The sequence below is a fragment of the Canis lupus genome, chromosome 21, assembly GCF_003254725.2.
Source record: "Canis lupus dingo isolate Sandy chromosome 21, ASM325472v2, whole genome shotgun sequence".
Lineage (NCBI taxonomy): Eukaryota > Metazoa > Chordata > Mammalia > Carnivora > Canidae > Canis > Canis lupus.
The window spans coordinates 16,441,404-16,458,064 of NC_064263.1; the positions used below are offsets into that span (position 1 = coordinate 16,441,404).

The window sequence follows — 16,661 nt, forward strand, 5'->3', positions numbered from 1 at the left end:
AGCCTCCTCAGCTTAGCAGGATTCTGAGTTCTACCTCTCTATGTTGAAGTGAAGCAATTATCTCTAGGCAGAGTTAGATGATCATGGAACTTTATGAGTATCCTTCTCTCAGGAATCAATGTTTTACGTTGCCTGTTTTCTAATGCTTGAATATAGTTGCTATATTGGTTTTTGTTTTTAACTCCAATTTTATAGTTGTTTACAACAAGGTAATTTCCAGTTGTTGGTATATCAGACATGATAATTATCTTTCTGATTAGGGAGAATGAGTTTTATTTTGATTGATGATTCTTTAATTTTTCACAGGATTCAATATACCTTTGTCTGTATGGTAGCCATACAGACATACTTTATTTATTTGAGAGAGAGAGAATGAGTGAAAGGGAGGAGCAGAGGCAGAGGGAGAAGCAGACTGCAGGCCGAGCTGGGAGCCTGACACAGGGCCTTGATCCTGGGACTCTGGAATCATGACCTGAGGCAAAGGTGGATGCTTAACTGACTGAGCCACCCAGGTGCCCCTAAATGTTTCAGGTTTTTTAAACTTTTATTTATTTATTTTTAAAGATTTTATTTATTTATTCATGAGAATACGGAGGGAGAGGCAGAGACATAGGCAGAGGAAGAAGCAGGCTTCCCTGCAAGGAGCCTGATGCAGGACTTGATCACAGGATCCTGGAATCATACCCTGAGCTGAAGGCAGATGCTCAACCACTGAGCCACCCAGGTGCCCCTGTTTCAAGTTTTATTAAAATAAAAATTATAATACAGCAATTGTCTGTTAAGCGGAGAGTTATATTCTATCACATTTGCTATTTTAAATGTTACAGTTTGTTTCTGTTGTTGCTACCTCAACAAGATCTTTGGTAAATAGCATTTTAATAAAAATTACATTGTTCGTCTCACAAATGTAAAATCATTTTTTAATGATTTGTTTAAATCAGCTTTGCTATTGTGTTGACGGGGTGTATTTTAACTCAATTGCCTAGATATTCTATTGGAGAAAAGCTTATCTGACTGGCTTTTTTCCTGGATCTATGCTATGCCTGAGCTGCTATTATGTGTACATTTATACGTGTTCTTTGTTACTTTTCTTTAGGATTCCAGACACTTGAATTATCTGACATCAGAACAAGCTCTGGCTGATTTTGCAATGTTAATCAAGCACTTGAAAAGAACAATCCCAGGAGCTAAAAATCAACCTGTCATTGCCATAGGGGGCTCTTACGGTGGCATGCTTGCAGCCTGGTTCAGGATGAAATATCCTCATATGGTGGTTGGGTAAATGCATTTATGTTGGACATGAGCACTTCTTAATGATTGTCAAGGCATACTTAGAAATTTTTTGGGGGGTAAAACATGTTCTGTTTACTGATATTTCTACTTTCTATCTCATTAACAACTTATTTCTCTCACCATTTTTATTCAATATCAGTTTTGATTTTAAAACTTGAATTCAGTGAGTTACATTTTTTTTCTTTTCTCCTTTCTTATTTTTCTCACCATTTAGAGCTCTTGCAGCCTCTGCCCCCATCTGGCAATTTGGTAATCTGGTATCTTGTGGTGTATTTATGGAGATTGTAACTACGGATTTTAAGAAAAGTGGCCCAAATTGTTCAGAAAGCATCCGTAGGTCCTGGGATGCTATTAATCGATATTCAAGAACAGGTAAGCTTCAATTAATAGAATAGATATCATGGAGTTATTTACCTTTCACTTGTTAATTTCAATACTTTTCAGTTTTTTTTTTTTTAATTTAAGTAGAACATACAGAAAAGTACACAAATAAAATAGATCACTTGATGAAATTTCACAAGGGAAAATATAATCAGTATGGTATAATAGTATAATCATCATCTGGTATAATCAGGAACATTTATGTTTTGTGTCTGCTGTCTTTTGCTCAACATTATGTCATACATCCATTTGTTGTATTTAGTTGTGGTTTACACATTCTGAATGCTCTCTAATGTTCCATTTTATTTATTTACTTACTTATTTAAATAGTATCTTTGAAACGGAATAATTCATATAAATAATATCTTTGAAACGGAATAATTCATATAAATTCTGGCAAACTCCATCAGAATAGACAGCTTGTTTATCATGAGATTATGTAGGTGCTCTAAAAATATTTTATTAAATGTTGAAAAAGCATTCTTGGAGAAATGATATAGAAGATTGAATTTTTTAAAATACCAAATAAAACTTTCTGTCAGGGACTGCTTTTTAGATTCCAACAATGTGATTCTATTCTCAGGTGCTGGCTTGGGTTGGCTTTCTGAAGCCCTTCACTTATGTACCCCACTAACAAATACTCAGGATGTCCAGCATTTGAAAATTTGGATCTCTGAAACCTGGATAAATATGGCAATGGTGGACTACCCTTATGAGTCTGACTTTTTACAGCCTTTGCCTCCATGGCCTATCAAGGTAATAGGAAAATGTCCTGTCATCACTTTTAATATGGACTTGTCTCACTCTCTTTTTGTTTTTAGAAGGCATCTTTCCTTTTTTTAAAAAAATTTATATTCAAGGTAGTTAACGTATATTGTACTATTAGTGTCAGGGTTTTGTTTTTTAAATTGGTGCTTTCTGCTACTTTCAGCATCAGAGGAATCTCCAGTGACAAAGTATGATATGACTTTGGTATGACTAACCTGGGCAGAAATCCTTACTCACCTTGGACATCTTATCTAACTTTTCTTTTCTTTTTAAGATTTATTTATTTATTTTTTAGAGAGAAAGAACACAGTGGGGAGAGGGGTAGAGGGAAGAGGAGAGGCTCTCTTAAGCAGACCACACTGAGTGCTGAGCCCAATGCAGGGCTCATCTTAAGACCCTAAGATCACCACCTGAACCCAAACCAACAGTTCGCAGCTTAACCAACTGCACCACCCAGGCTCCCCTTACCCAGTTTTGCTGCATTAATTTCCTCTCATTTGAATAAAGGAGAAAAAATGTGTAGATTATAGAGTTGTTTGAATTAGAACTAAGACCAGTAGTTGCTGCTAATGGAATGATTACTATATGTCAAGTCCTGTGCTGTATACTTTGCATGGATAATTAATCTTTGTGATCTATGTGAGACACATAGACCTATGCTATATATGGTTAGTGTTTAATAAACGGCAACTGCTATCATAGTGCTATGATTCAGTCAACTGCTAATGTGTTCTAAGCGCTGCACATATCATAAAGAAGTGATAACTATGCAGCAAAGTGGAGTGGAAAGAGTACTGACTCTGAATCCTTGATCTACAACTACCATTTATCAGTCGTGTGATCTTGGGTGAGGCAGTCTTCTTCCAAACCTCAATGACTTGCTCTACAAAATGAGATCATGATATTTACATTCCCTATAGGGTTGTGCTGAAGATCAAATAAAATATTAGATGTGAAGAGACTCTGTAAAGTATAAAGATACGTTACACCATAAATGTTTAGGTTCTTTGCATGGCAAAATTCTTTATTGTGTATCCCCTTTTAAACATTCTTTTGTAAAGAACATTCATCTTACTTTTTTTTTTTTTTTTAAGATTTTATTTATTTATTCATGAGAGACGCAGAGGGAGAGAAAGAGAGAGGCAGAGACACAGGCAGAGGGAAAAGCAGACTCCATGTAGGGAGCCTGATGTGGGACTCAATCCCAGAACTCCAGGATCACGCCCTGGGCCAAAGGCAGGCTCTAAACCACTGAGCCACCCAGGGATCCCCTCGTCTTACTTTTAAAATCAAAGTTTGGCCAACTTAATGGTTAAGTTTAGAGAATATAACTGATCTTACAGCTACAATAAGTGCCGGAAATGTAAATACACTTGATAATATGAGAACCAGTTTTCAAAAGCACTTTCAACGTAATACATTCTTTTTGAACTTAATATTAAATGAACATTTTGCTCAAAACTTTGTAACCCAAATGGAACAGAGTCATTTGCTATTCATCATCGAAAATATAGAATGACAAGTGGATGTCTTGCACATAGCAGGCCAGAGGTAAATGTGTATAGAATTAAATTGAATTTAATCAATACAGAATTATTTAAAAGAGCAGATTTCTTTCATGATAAGAAAACCTGGATCAAAGTAATGAGAAAAAACTAAATTTGAGCCAGTTAGCCTCCATATATGTCTTTGTGCTGATACCTTTATCTATATTATTTTACTGTTTACAGAATACTTTCATGTATGCTATCCCATTTAATCCCCACAATATGGGAAAAAGCTACAATGGAGAGGAAATTTATGGAGTTTTATGGAGAGGAAATTTAAACTCCGTGAAGAGTGGTGAAAGTGGAATTTGAACTTGGGTCTACCATTGTTCAGAGCCTCTGATCTTCTACCATATTGCCCTGGATTAGCAGAGGATTTGGCTGAAGTTTTGGGTGGATCTCTAGCCATATTGTGTCAACTATCAGATTTAACTGTATTCTTTGTACAAAGTGAGAATTATGTTTGGATTTTTATGCCCACTCGAAGAGCAAATGAGTTTGTCAGGTGATAAAAACATGGGGAATTCCCTTGTTATTTAGAATGAAGGTAGGCAAACTTTATTTGTAAAGGACTAGATAATAAATATTTTATGTTTTGTGGGCCACTCAGTTTCTGTTGCAGTTACCCAGTTCTGCAGTTATAGCAAGAAAATAGCCATAGACAAATATAAATCAATGAGGAAGACTGTGTCACAATAATACTTTATTTCTAAAATAGGCAATAGCCTGGATTTGGCATGCTGACCCCTGATTTAGAAAAAAGCCAGAAGAATACAGCTTTTTAGTGTTCATTTCTGTGTGATTTGGAACAAGGAACACTAACTTTGCTTTTCTCTCCATTTCTTTTACGTTCCTTTTGAGATATTTTGTTGTTGCATCTTAAATGTAAATAAATGTTCTATCCTTTCTCTCTCCTAAATATTCACTCAAAGTTAATTGAGTATATCTCAAATATTTGTCATCTGTTTTTGACTTAGCACAATCCTTCTTTTATCTTTTGTATATTTTGCATTCTAAAAGTTTATTTTTCGGGCAAGATAACTTGTATTTTTGCCCGACAATCACCTTTTACATTTCTCTTCAGTTCTTTCTTACTGGCTTTATCCTTTCTTTTGGCATATTAAGGAGTTCTTAATTGCTTATAATATGATTCTGTTTCTTGCTTGTACCCCAACCAAAAGAAATCTCTTTGCCCCCTGCTTGAGGAATTTTCATTGCCTCTATTTCCAGTTTTATCCTATATGATTTCAGAGTTTTTCTACTACATGCCTCCCTCTCAAACTTTTAGCTTCAGATCACTTTCTTTCACTGTTCATTCTGTTTCTCCTTTCTTGACCTCCTCTCTGTTCTCTCAACCCACTAATCCCAGAAACACTACCCAGTTGGGGACCGCTCTTTCACTTGGATAGTTCCATTTAGCCAGGACTCCTCCTCCCTCTGATACACTTCCTCCTTTTTAAAGAGCTGACAAACAGCAGTCCTTTTCTAAGTCTGTAACTCAGGCTTAGGATAGTGAGATAATGTGTAACAGTTAGGTTATGAAAAAAAAGTAAGTGATTTCAATTCTGCCTGGACCTTGTACAGTTCTGAAGGATCCAGAGACAGTGATTGAATGCCTTTTCCATGTCAACTCCAGTATCATTCTTTTAATTTGTTTGTGAGCTTTGCACACTCGGAGTCCATTTGCTTTTGTTTACTGTTAACAGAAGCTGCAACATTCATGCAGAAATAATCATCGACTTGGCTGAGGGAATGCAGGGAAGAAGAGAAAAGGGAAATAGAAAAACCTCTCTGTCATTTGACTACTTTGTCAGCATTAAAAACTACCAGGTCTCTTCTCAGTTTAAAGAGCAGTTTTTAAGGATACTATAGAGGTTGTTTATTTTGAATAGGTTTTTAGCTGATAACTCACCAAATCTTTTGGCTTAGCCTTCTGAGCATGCAGATAGATACAGTGAAATAATAAGACATAAGATGGAAAATCTCTTCCGTTTGTCTTGGTGTTTGATAATGTATGCGACCTCTCTGGGTGGTTTAAGCGGTTTAGGTGCATTCTATGAAAAGAGAGCTTTTAATGACAAAACTAATGTGATTATCTGTGAGTGTGAGAGGGGTATTGAAGCCTTAGAGAAAGAAAATCTGTTAGAAAAGCTGAATGTATCTGCTTAATCCTTTCTCTAATGTGGATGGACCATACTTTCTGAGAGGAGGTTGGTCTTTTTTTTTTTTTTTTTTAACCCATCTTCTTTCTTTCCTTTTAAAAAAAATTTCTTTGCCCCCTTTATCTTTCTCTTATTCAAATGCTTATTTTTAAAGGTAAGGGGACACGTAAAGCTTTTAAACAAATCATTATCTTTACTTTCTGTAGTGTATGTGGGGTCAAAGGGCAGAATCTAAATATTTGGGTGCAAAAGTAATTAGTTTGGTACTAAAATTGGAATGTTCTATCTAGTTCTATACTCTTTAAAACCAGAATTATTTAAAAAAAAAAAAAAAGAAAAAGAAAACCAGAATTATTAAAATGGACTTATAATGCTCTTTTTAAGTTTTTCCTGGGCATTCACCTTTGTTCTAGGAAATAGAAAGTAAATTAAGTATTTCATATGTTGATTGTTGAGCCTCATATTAATTACTCTATTTTACAGTTTTCTTTTTTTGTTACATATTTCAAAAGTTATGTGACTTTTATATTGCCACAGAATCCCTTTTATTAGAATTTTTACCTAAAATAAACTTAGAAAAATATAAAGATAGTTTAAGAATAAAAAATTTTGCTTAATAAGTTAAGCATAAGACTACAGGTATATTTAGGCACTGTTTGTGTTACTTTTCTCTAATACTACAACTTTGAAGTTGGGTATGTGTAGTGTTGGTTATTACAAATGGAAGCTCTAGAGTGAGTCTTGCATTTAATTAAATCTCAGCTCTGCCACTTCCTGGCTGTATAATTTTGGGCAAGTTTCTTAACCTCTCTGTGCTTTAGTTTCCTCATCTGCAAAGTGGGGATATAGTAATTATAATGCTTATTAGGTTCATAATGAGAATGTAATAGTGTATAGTAAGCACTAAATTGATACTAGTTATATGATATTAACAATAGCTATTATTGTTGTTATATAATAATAGAGGAACAGTGTTTTACCAGGACTTTGTGGCAAAAGTCTCGGTTTAGAACTTATATTTGTAGTTTTCAGACTGTTTATCACTAGCCAGACCTTGTCAAGGTTTTTTTTTTTTTTTTTTTTTTTTTTTTGCCTTTGTGATTTGGGGATGGCCATTGTATGTTTTCCCTGGGTCATTGTAGGGAAGGTACCTGACCTTAAGGGGTATTTAGTAGTTGTACTAGCAGCCTCAGTCCCGATACCCTCCTATCAGTGAATTTATGGCTTAAGTAGAAATGCCATACCTTGTGTAGAAATTGTTTAGAAGAAGCTAATTTGATTGTGTCCACAAAATGAATAGAAAATATAGTACAGAGGTACATGAGTGGTGAGTATTTTGAATGGAAGTAGTTGGCAACCCTAATTGTTAAACTATATAGAAATATGTAGAGATTGTGTTCTTTATGCTAGAGGATGATGCTTGGACTCACAGAACTTTTGCGTTAGACGGGAACTTTAGAAGCACTAAAATAATAAAATTCTCTTAGTAAATTTGTAAATATTTTACCAAAAAATTTTAAGTGATTTTTTTAAGGCCTTCTATTATCTAGTGTACCAGTAGAATTATAAATTGGTACTTTCTTTCTTCTGTCATCCTTGCTTGACAAGATGTAGCAAAGGCCTTAAAATTTTTTCTTTCCCAGGGCACCTGGGTTGTTCAGTTGGTTTAGCATCTGCCTTCAGCTCAGTTCATGCTCCTGAGGTCCCGAGATCAAGCTCCTCCTCCCAACTCCCTGCTTAGCAGAGTCTGCTTCGCCCTCTGCCCCTCCTCCACCTGTGTGTGCGCTCTCTCTCTCACTCTCGCTCTTACCCTCTCTCTCAAATAAAATCTTTTAAAAAATGTTTATTTACTTTGAATCAGTTATCTTAAGAAAACAATTAAGAGTATATGTTAAGATTTAGCCCCAAGGTTGTTTATTGTAGCCTTTTGTAGTATGAAAGATTAGGAATGATACAAATGAGGAATTGTAGGATTGCTTCAACTTTTCCTCAACTCCCCATCCTACTTGCTCCCCTCTGGATTTTCTCATGTTGATCATTGTCCTTCTTAGAGTGTGATGCTCAGAACTGAACCCAGTACTCCAAGGGAGCCCTGACCTCACAGAGGACAGTAGATCCAGGAGTTGCCTTAATCTGGACACAGAATCTCTATTAGCAGACGCCAAGTTTCTGACCATGATGTTCTCTCTGTGTAACTGGGGCTGCAGAAACCCAAGTATTGTCAGCCGGTGCCGGTCCCCAGCCATGCTTGTGTCTTTTAAGGAGTGACAGTAACTGCTGTTTGCAGAGATGGCTATTCATGGGGACTCCTTTTCTTTGCCTGACAGAGGCCTAGTGTTCTAGCTCTGAGAGGGGATCTGATGCCAGCATGTGAGTCACACTTAACTTGCTACTGTTCTTTTCCAGAGTTTTAAGCCACTTGTTTGTTATTGCTCGTCAGCACTCCCCGTTTCCTCCTGCCCAGCTTACATTGTCACCCCGCCTCATCTATCTAGCTGTGCTTGAACATAATGCTTTTCTATGCATCCCATGGATCCATTCCATAGTTTTATGTTGCAATTGGGAAGAGCAGAGTCCACTGTTAATGTCCACAGTAAAGAAGGAATGCTGATCAACTGTTGGGAATTAGTAGTTTAACAAATTCTGTGATTGGTCCTTAATTTCCATATTTTCTTGAGTATTTCTTAGGAACATTTTCTGAGAAAGGTGCTATGCAAATGTTAGGTATTTTTGACTTACCATGAATAATTGAAAGTTGTCAGAAAACACTGTTTTTTGCCTTTTTTTCTTCAGCTTACATTTTCTTCTTTAGGTTTGATAGGCTTGCTCAATTCTGTTTCTTTATGTACACCTTTTCAGGTGTATCTTATTCTTATGACCTCTCTGTTACTTTTTAAGGTATATATCCAAGTTCTTTGGACACCTTAATTTCTGACTTTTCTTTCACTCTAAAACTTACTGGGAGTAGTGCACACTCTGTCTCCCTTTTGGAAAGCCACATTGAGCATGTTAAAGGCTCTGAGGAATCCTGCAGTCAAGTAAATTGTTCACATTTGCAGATACACATTTCTTAAAATTATTTGACTATGAAACTGTTTTTTCACAAAGTACAGAAATATTTTTGTGCTAAATGCGTTTGGGGAGGGGCATTGAATTTTCTCTGATTCATTTCTTCTGCCTTTTCACATTTCCTTTTTTTTTTTTTTTTTTTTTTCAGAAAGGTGTTGCTGGAAACTGGTCCTAAGCAGAACTGTGATGGTTTGCTTTCTGCTGTTCACTTCCTTTCTCAGTGTCCTTCTTTCCTGAGTGGGAGCACGTCCCCAGCCCAGGCCTTGTGGCTTCTGCTGCCCAGAGTCTCTCCCTGAAGTAGGGTAACTAGACTCTTTCTTTCCTGGCTCTTTCTTCTCTGGACATCTCTCTCTCTCTCTCTCTCTCTCTCTCTCTCTCTTAATCAGAACTTGCCTGCTGTATACAATCTTTTCCATATGAGAGGAGAAAGGACCAAATCACTGACTTCATGTCAAGGTGTTAATAGAGGATGCAAACTTAATAAATGTGTTTTCCTTGCCATTGAGGCTATTTGCAGTTTTACAAGGAATGCTTTTTAAGTTGTGTAGCGTAATGGATAAGATGTATCTTTCAGAACTAGAGAGATCTGGAGTTGTATCTAGATCTTAACATTTACCAGCTGGATGACCTTAAATAAAGTGATTTAACCTAAGATTCGATTTCTCTGTGTAAAATAGTGGACAATAATATATCTGATAAGATTGTTTGAGGAATGTATGATATAATGATTGTAAACCCAGAACTTAGTAATTAGTAGCTATTGTTGTTTTTCTACTCTGATTCCATTGCCTGTGATTTTTCCCCAACATTTTATTGTGAAAATTTCAAATACAGAAACACTGAAATAATTGGACAGTGAACACCCATAAAAATACCACTTAAATTCTAGAAAAGCATTTTGCTATATTTGATTTAGCACATACATATTTGCCTAGCCATCCTTCTATCCTTCATTCCATTTTACCTTTTAAATGCATTTCAGTGAGTTGCAGACATTAGTGTACTTCTTCTTTATCATCATTAACTAGAGTTTATTATTTGTATGATTCTTTTTTTTTAAAGATTTTATTTAACTTATTTATTCATGAGAGACACGTAGAGAGAGAGGAGAGAGAGAGAGATAGGCAGAGACATAGGCAGGGGAAAAAGCAGGCTCCATGCAGGGAGCCTGATGTGGAACTCGATCCCGGGACTCCAGGATCACACCCTCGGCTGAAGGCAGGCACTAAACCATTGAGCCACCCAGGGATCCCCTGTATGATTCTTTTTTTAATATAAAATTTATATACAGTTAATTAGACAAATTCCAGGTGGACTGTTTGTTGTATTACCCAGACCTCTGTGAAGATATTGAATATTTTTCTTCCCTTAAAAGTTCCCCACACCCCTGTCTAGTCATTCCTGCTTTACTCCCGACCCTGAGTATTGTGTGATTTTTAGTACTAGAGTTTCAGGTGCTAATTATAGTTCAGTAATAAGAATATTTGGAATCTAGGGTACTACCTGGTATGCTTCTTATCATACAACAGATATTGGAGTTTGATACAGTTTTTCCATAAGAAATTTTATAAATTTTGCATTTTCACAAAAATGTATTTATTCATTTAGTTAGCATTTAGGTGTCAGATACCTTGCTAAGTGCTGAGTGAGATGTTCTGGAATCAAATGAATACAGTGCAGTGTTATAGGGGCTTTGCTAGAAACAAGTACAGGTTATAAGTAGAAGCACAAAGGGAGTGATCTAGTTCTTCCCAACTTGAGGGCATAGCTAATGATAGCCTCACAGAGGAGGTGATACTTAAGCTACGTATTATAGAAAATGAATTGGTGTTTGCCAGACATTAATGGAGTGGGAGAGTGGGAGAGTGGGAAAAGGGTATTTCAGGGTGAATAAAGGCAAAGAGGAGAGAAAGAGCCTGGTGTGGTGGGAATGATTTTGCTAGACTGAAACAAGGGAGGAAGCTACAGTGGTAGGTGTGGAGGATTTTGCACACCATGCAAATGACTGGTTTATTTCTATAGCTAAGAGTAATTTAAATTTTATACTTAGAGAATGATGGTTTATTCATTTATGAACAGGATTATACTCGAGATAAAAATTGTCAAGCAATGCTGTTAGATGTTTAAGATTGTTTTATAGACAAATCAAAATCATATTTCTTTGTTTCATTAAAAATCATGATTTTATAAATATATTCTGACTCTTCCTTTATGTCCTTTTAAAATGACAGGTAGTGTGCCAGTATTTGAGAAATCCCAACGTACCTGATGCACAGCTTCTGCAGAATATTTTCCAAGCTCTGAATGTATATTACAATTATTCAGGCCAGGCCAGCTGCCTCAATGTATCAGAGACAACAACTAGCAGTCTGGGAACCCAGGGGTGGAGCTATCAGGTAAGCATGTATCATTTCCTCAAGTGGAACTTATTTTTCACTGATATGGTTATACTGTGACAGAGTTCACAAGATTTTGTCACCAACCTGGATCCAAATATGGGCTCCATTGTCTTACACTGTGAACCGTGGATAAGTTTGTTCGTTCATTTGTTCCTTCCCTCCCTCCATTTGTTCGTTTCCTTCCTTCCTCCCTCCCTCCCTCCCTCCCTCCCTCCCTCCCTCCCTCCCTCCCTTCCTTCCTTCCTTCCTTCCTTCCTTCCTTCCTTCCTTCCTTCCTTCCTTCCTTCATTTAGCATCACCAAATATATTCTGGGTACTTACCACATGCCAGACAACATTGTAGGCTCTGAAGATACAAAGGTAAATAGGACATGATCTCACCTTCAAATATAGTTCATTGAAAAAACTATTTATATTATAAACTATTTATATTACTTCCAAAAAGGAAGTATTTTATGGATGCAGAAAGGAAGGGGAGTCTAATTTGATTCTCTCTTAGCCTCCATTCTTTCATCTGCATGAGACTAATAATAATAAAAATACTTTGCCTCCAGAGTTGTTTTGATGATTCATTATGATAATAAGTGCAAAAGAAAGCAGTTTAAAAAGGAAGAATATGTAGCCCTAATTTTTGTAACTTCTCAGCTGAGTCTTTCCAGGAATAATGAGAGGTGGTATGACAGAGATAAAGATCAGGGGCTCTGAAGCCAAATCAACTAAGTTCAAACCCTAGCTTTGCTACTACTAGCTGTATGACTTTGGATAACTTATTTAACTCTTTGTGCCTCATTTTCTTATTGGATTCTCTTTTGATTTCCTTTTTTAAGGCCTGCACAGAAATGGTCATGCCTTTTTGTACTAATGGTATTGATGACATGTTTGAACCTCACTCATGGAACTTGAGGGAATTTTCTGATGACTGTTTTAAACAGTGGGGTGTGAGACCGAGGCCTGCCTGGATCATTACTACATATGGAGGCAAAAACATAAGTGCACACACAAACATCATTTTTAGGTGAGTTTTTACTGACAGTTTTACTGACATTTTACTGATGCATGCTGACAATAATATAGAATGCAGTAGTGCTATCCATCATGTTTTTCCTTGAAAGACAGAGGATGCTACACAAGAGATAGATTTTATACTCTATTACCAACGTGCTTAAAAGGCTTAAAAACAATAACAGTAACAAAATTTAAATCATTTATGAAACGATGCTAGCACAAAATGGAGCGTCATCTGCTGCTCTCAATTTGTGTTATTATTTTTTAAAAAGATTTTATTTATTTATTCATAAGAGACACAGAGAGAGGCAGAGACAGAGGAAGAAGCAGGCCCCCTGTGGGAAGCCTGATATGAGACTTGATCCCAGGACCCTGGGATCATGACCTGAGCTGAAGGCGGACGCTTAATCAACTGAGACACCCACGTGCCCCTCAACAAACACTTTTGAGGTGCTTATTCTGTTCTGTTTCAGGCACTATATGAGACACTTTAAATAAATTGCCTAATTGAATCCTCACAACAGTCCTATGAAATAGTTGTTATAGTCCCTTTTTCACTGAGAAGGAAAGTGAAGGTCACTGTGTTCAGTCACTTGCCAGACCTCATCTAGCTTTGTTATAGTTACTAAGTGATAAAGCCAGATTTCAACCTTGGCTTGTCTGACTACAAAACCTGTGTTTGTTCTTCTATGTTACACTGTTTCTTTAGAAGGGATATATTTGGTTTGGGCTCATATTAAAATTAATTAAATAGACTCCTTTGTGTATCTGATTGTGATTTTAAAATTTCCATATTTTGATTTGGTCAGCTATTAAGCTAACAACCAATTACTCAAAAAATTTCTCCAAATCTAAATAGTAGAGAGATAGTGTACATACCTCTTAACCTGGAGCCATTGTTTAAACTGTAAAAGTCATTCTTTTACAAGTCTTTAAAATGAGGGTCAAATTTGGCCTTCTGCACATGGCTGGTAGCTTTTAGGAGTGAGGAGTGCTGTTTTGAAGGATCATTCTCTGTATTTAGGCTGGTGACACTGCCCAATTTGCAAAAGAGCTTCTGTCTTATTAGATGCATGCTGTTTGCTCACCCAGCAGGATACCTGCCCCAAATAAAAGGTGAAACACTTTCATGGAAAACTTAAAGATTCTTTTGTTTAATTTTTTTAAGTTGTGTTTCTTGTTCTCAGGAGGATTCTTCAAATCAACCTACTCTTCAGATCAGCCTTATAAAGTAATGGTTGAGCAAATAGATCTAAGTATAGATTACTTAAGGAAACTGCCAAAGTAGGGTGTGTGAAATCAGGAAAGCATGAAGGGACCTAGTATAAAAGGCTTAAACACAACTTTGGATCTCCAGGTTCATTTTTGTTCCTTCAAAAGAAGGACTTTGTCAGTTTTGTTTTGTTTTGTTTGGTTTTTCTTTGGTAATTTATCTCCATTTAGTATTTAAATGGATTTCTGTAGCATGCTGATACTTTAAGCTCATCCTTCCTTGCTTTGACCTTGTAAAGCTAAAGTCCAAGTTGATCTGTAGAGTCTTTAAATCCTTGTATAAAGGTTTTAATAGGAGTTTTGGTTAAATACATTGTCATTTTTTATTAGATTGAACCATTATAGATGAATATTTTAGTAATCTGCCCTTTTATATTATTTTGCTGAGGCTATCAAAATCATCATCATTGAGGAATGGGGCAGATTTTGTGAGAAAAGTTTTGGGGATAGAACTAAAGCCAACAGATGGAAATTATAGTTTAGTGTTAGAAAGTTTTAATTCAGTATTAAGGAGGGATTTTCTAACTGAACTGTTGAAAGGTCCAGTCGGCTGTTTTAAATAAAATTACTTAAGCTCTTCAATCCTCAGTCTTCTTTTCTGTAAAATGCTATAATGATACCACTCACCCCACAGTGTTGTATGATGCTTAAGAGTTAACCCAAGGAAGTATTTGACCCAGATTTGACAAATATATATGCTCAAAAAAATATTTTTTGAATGAATAAATGGAAATATACTCTCTGCCTTGTATTTATGTCCCAGCTACAGGGAACTGTTTGTCTTTGTATGTCCTTTCCCTTCCTCTTTTTCTTCCTTTCTTAAGACTCAGGAGTCCTCTAAGAACCCTTCCCTGAGTCCTCCAGAGAGGTTAGATTCCCCTTACCCTCCTAGCTCCCCTAGACCTGTGAATAGCACTTAGCACTCTGTGTGGAAATTATCTATTTGTGTTTCTGTCTCCTCCATGAGATTGCAAACTTCTTAATGGCAGAGACTTTGTCTTAATCATATCTGTGCCCTTAATACTTGCTCCAGTATTGACACATATTGGATGCCCGAGAAATGTATGTGTTCATAAAAACAAGGAATGAAATACAAAGCTTATTAGAAAGGCTTCACAGGCATATGAAAGTTTAAAGGCAGGACTATGTGAAGATCCTGGCTTATCTTTTAAAGTCTACTTTTAAAAAGAAATCTTTATGCTGCTAGGTGAGAAAACCAAGGTAAATATTTTAAAGTTATTAAAAAATTCAAAGTTTACCTGCTTTTCTGAAGAAAACACATTCCCAAAGTAAAGAGACAGCCTTAGGTGTTGCTGTTCTGTCTACTTAGTGGCTACCAGCTAGAAAAAGTTTTTCGCTGATGAGTAAGAAAATGTTCGAGGAACCAATTGGAAAGTATCTTTATGTCCATGCTTCTCTCCTTAGTTCATCTCACACAAATCCAGTTGTGACTACTTTTCTGAATGAATGTTCAGTCTGTATTTATGGGATTAATTAGATTAAAAGCTTGGGGGCAGCCCTAGTGGCTCAGCCTGGGGCCTGATCCTGGAGACCCGGGATCGAGTCCCACATCGGGCTCCCTGCATGGGGCCTGCTTTTCCCTCTGCCTGTGTCTCTGCCTCTCTTTCTCTTTCTCTCATGAATAAATAAAATCTTAAAAAAAAAATTAAAAGCTTGGGCTTTGAAGTCGGGGAGACCAAGTTAGCTGGATAGCCCCAAGCAAATTGCTAATTTGTAGAAGTTAGAGGTAATGACTACCAAATAGGGTTACTTTAATGAGTAAATAGATTATCATGGAAGTAAGCACCATGAGGACAGAGATTTTGTCCGTTCACTGTTGAACACATTGTATGCACTCAGTAAACATTTGTTGAATGAATGAGTACTTAATAAATAGTGGCCATTAATCATTCCATTTCAGTAATTTTCTTATTCTGCAGCTGTTTTGTTAGAAGGATTTATTTTTCTCCCAGTCTCAACTGGTAAGAAGTTATCTTACCAGTGGTCATGCTCATTTATTTAAATATAAATCCTAAAGGGAGTCCCTGAAGAGCTGATTAGTTTAATATCATTTCTCAGGCAAATTAATTGTTGCCAGTGATTAGAAGCTCACTGTTGGGAATTTTATCCAGGCATCTTGACTCTCTCGTGAAAGCCAGTATTTTTTTTTTTTTTTTTTTTTTTTGGTAAATGTCCCAGTGGCTGGTTTAGGTTTCACGTGTCTAGGACCAAAAAATTCAAGTCCATGTGCATCTTAGGTCTCTCAGCAACTCTAAACACTGTTGCTAAGCCACTGGGCTGATTCAGATGACCTTTTAAATCAAATGCAGTTTGCTTATTATGTGGCTGTTGGGATGGCTTTTTTGTTTTGCAAATAATGGAGAGTTTCCTATCTGGGTTGGTCCTGTCAAATTGGAATAATGATAAAGGCTATTTGTTCACTTAAGAGAATCTAACCCCTTGTGTAGTTTACTATAAGAATTTATCTGGTAGTTGAAAACTAAGGCTGTATTTTGCATATGAGTTATCCTTTTTGTTTTTAACAAAATTTGGAGTGTTTTTTTCCCCCAAGAATGATGTTATTAAGTTGCAGTTGAATTCATTTTGTTTTTAAAGAGAGATGTGGTGAGAATAGAACAGGATTTTTTTTTTTTAAGATTTATTTATTTGAGAAAGAGAGAGACAGAGTGAGCATGCCAGTGGGTAAGGGGCAGAGGAAGAGAATCTTAAAGCATACTCCCTACTGAGCATGGGGCCCATGGTAG

The 16,661-nt window shown here is 36.4% G+C and overlaps 1 protein-coding gene across 3 annotated transcripts in view; it reads left to right on the forward strand.

The window, feature by feature from the left end:
* Positions 1-16,661, forward strand: part of LOC112642100 (prolylcarboxypeptidase) — a 65,714-nt gene that overhangs the window by 42,657 nt on the left and 6,396 nt on the right. For all 3 annotated transcript variants that reach the window (XM_025419497.3, XM_025419498.3, XM_035704226.2), the window contains 5 exons: positions 1,097-1,278; positions 1,508-1,665; positions 2,258-2,430; positions 11,452-11,616; positions 12,447-12,634. In XM_025419497.3, coding sequence (XP_025275282.1) covers positions 1,097-1,278; positions 1,508-1,665; positions 2,258-2,430; positions 11,452-11,616; positions 12,447-12,634 — 866 coding nt within the window. The remainder of the gene's footprint in view (positions 1-1,096; positions 1,279-1,507; positions 1,666-2,257; positions 2,431-11,451; positions 11,617-12,446; positions 12,635-16,661) is intronic.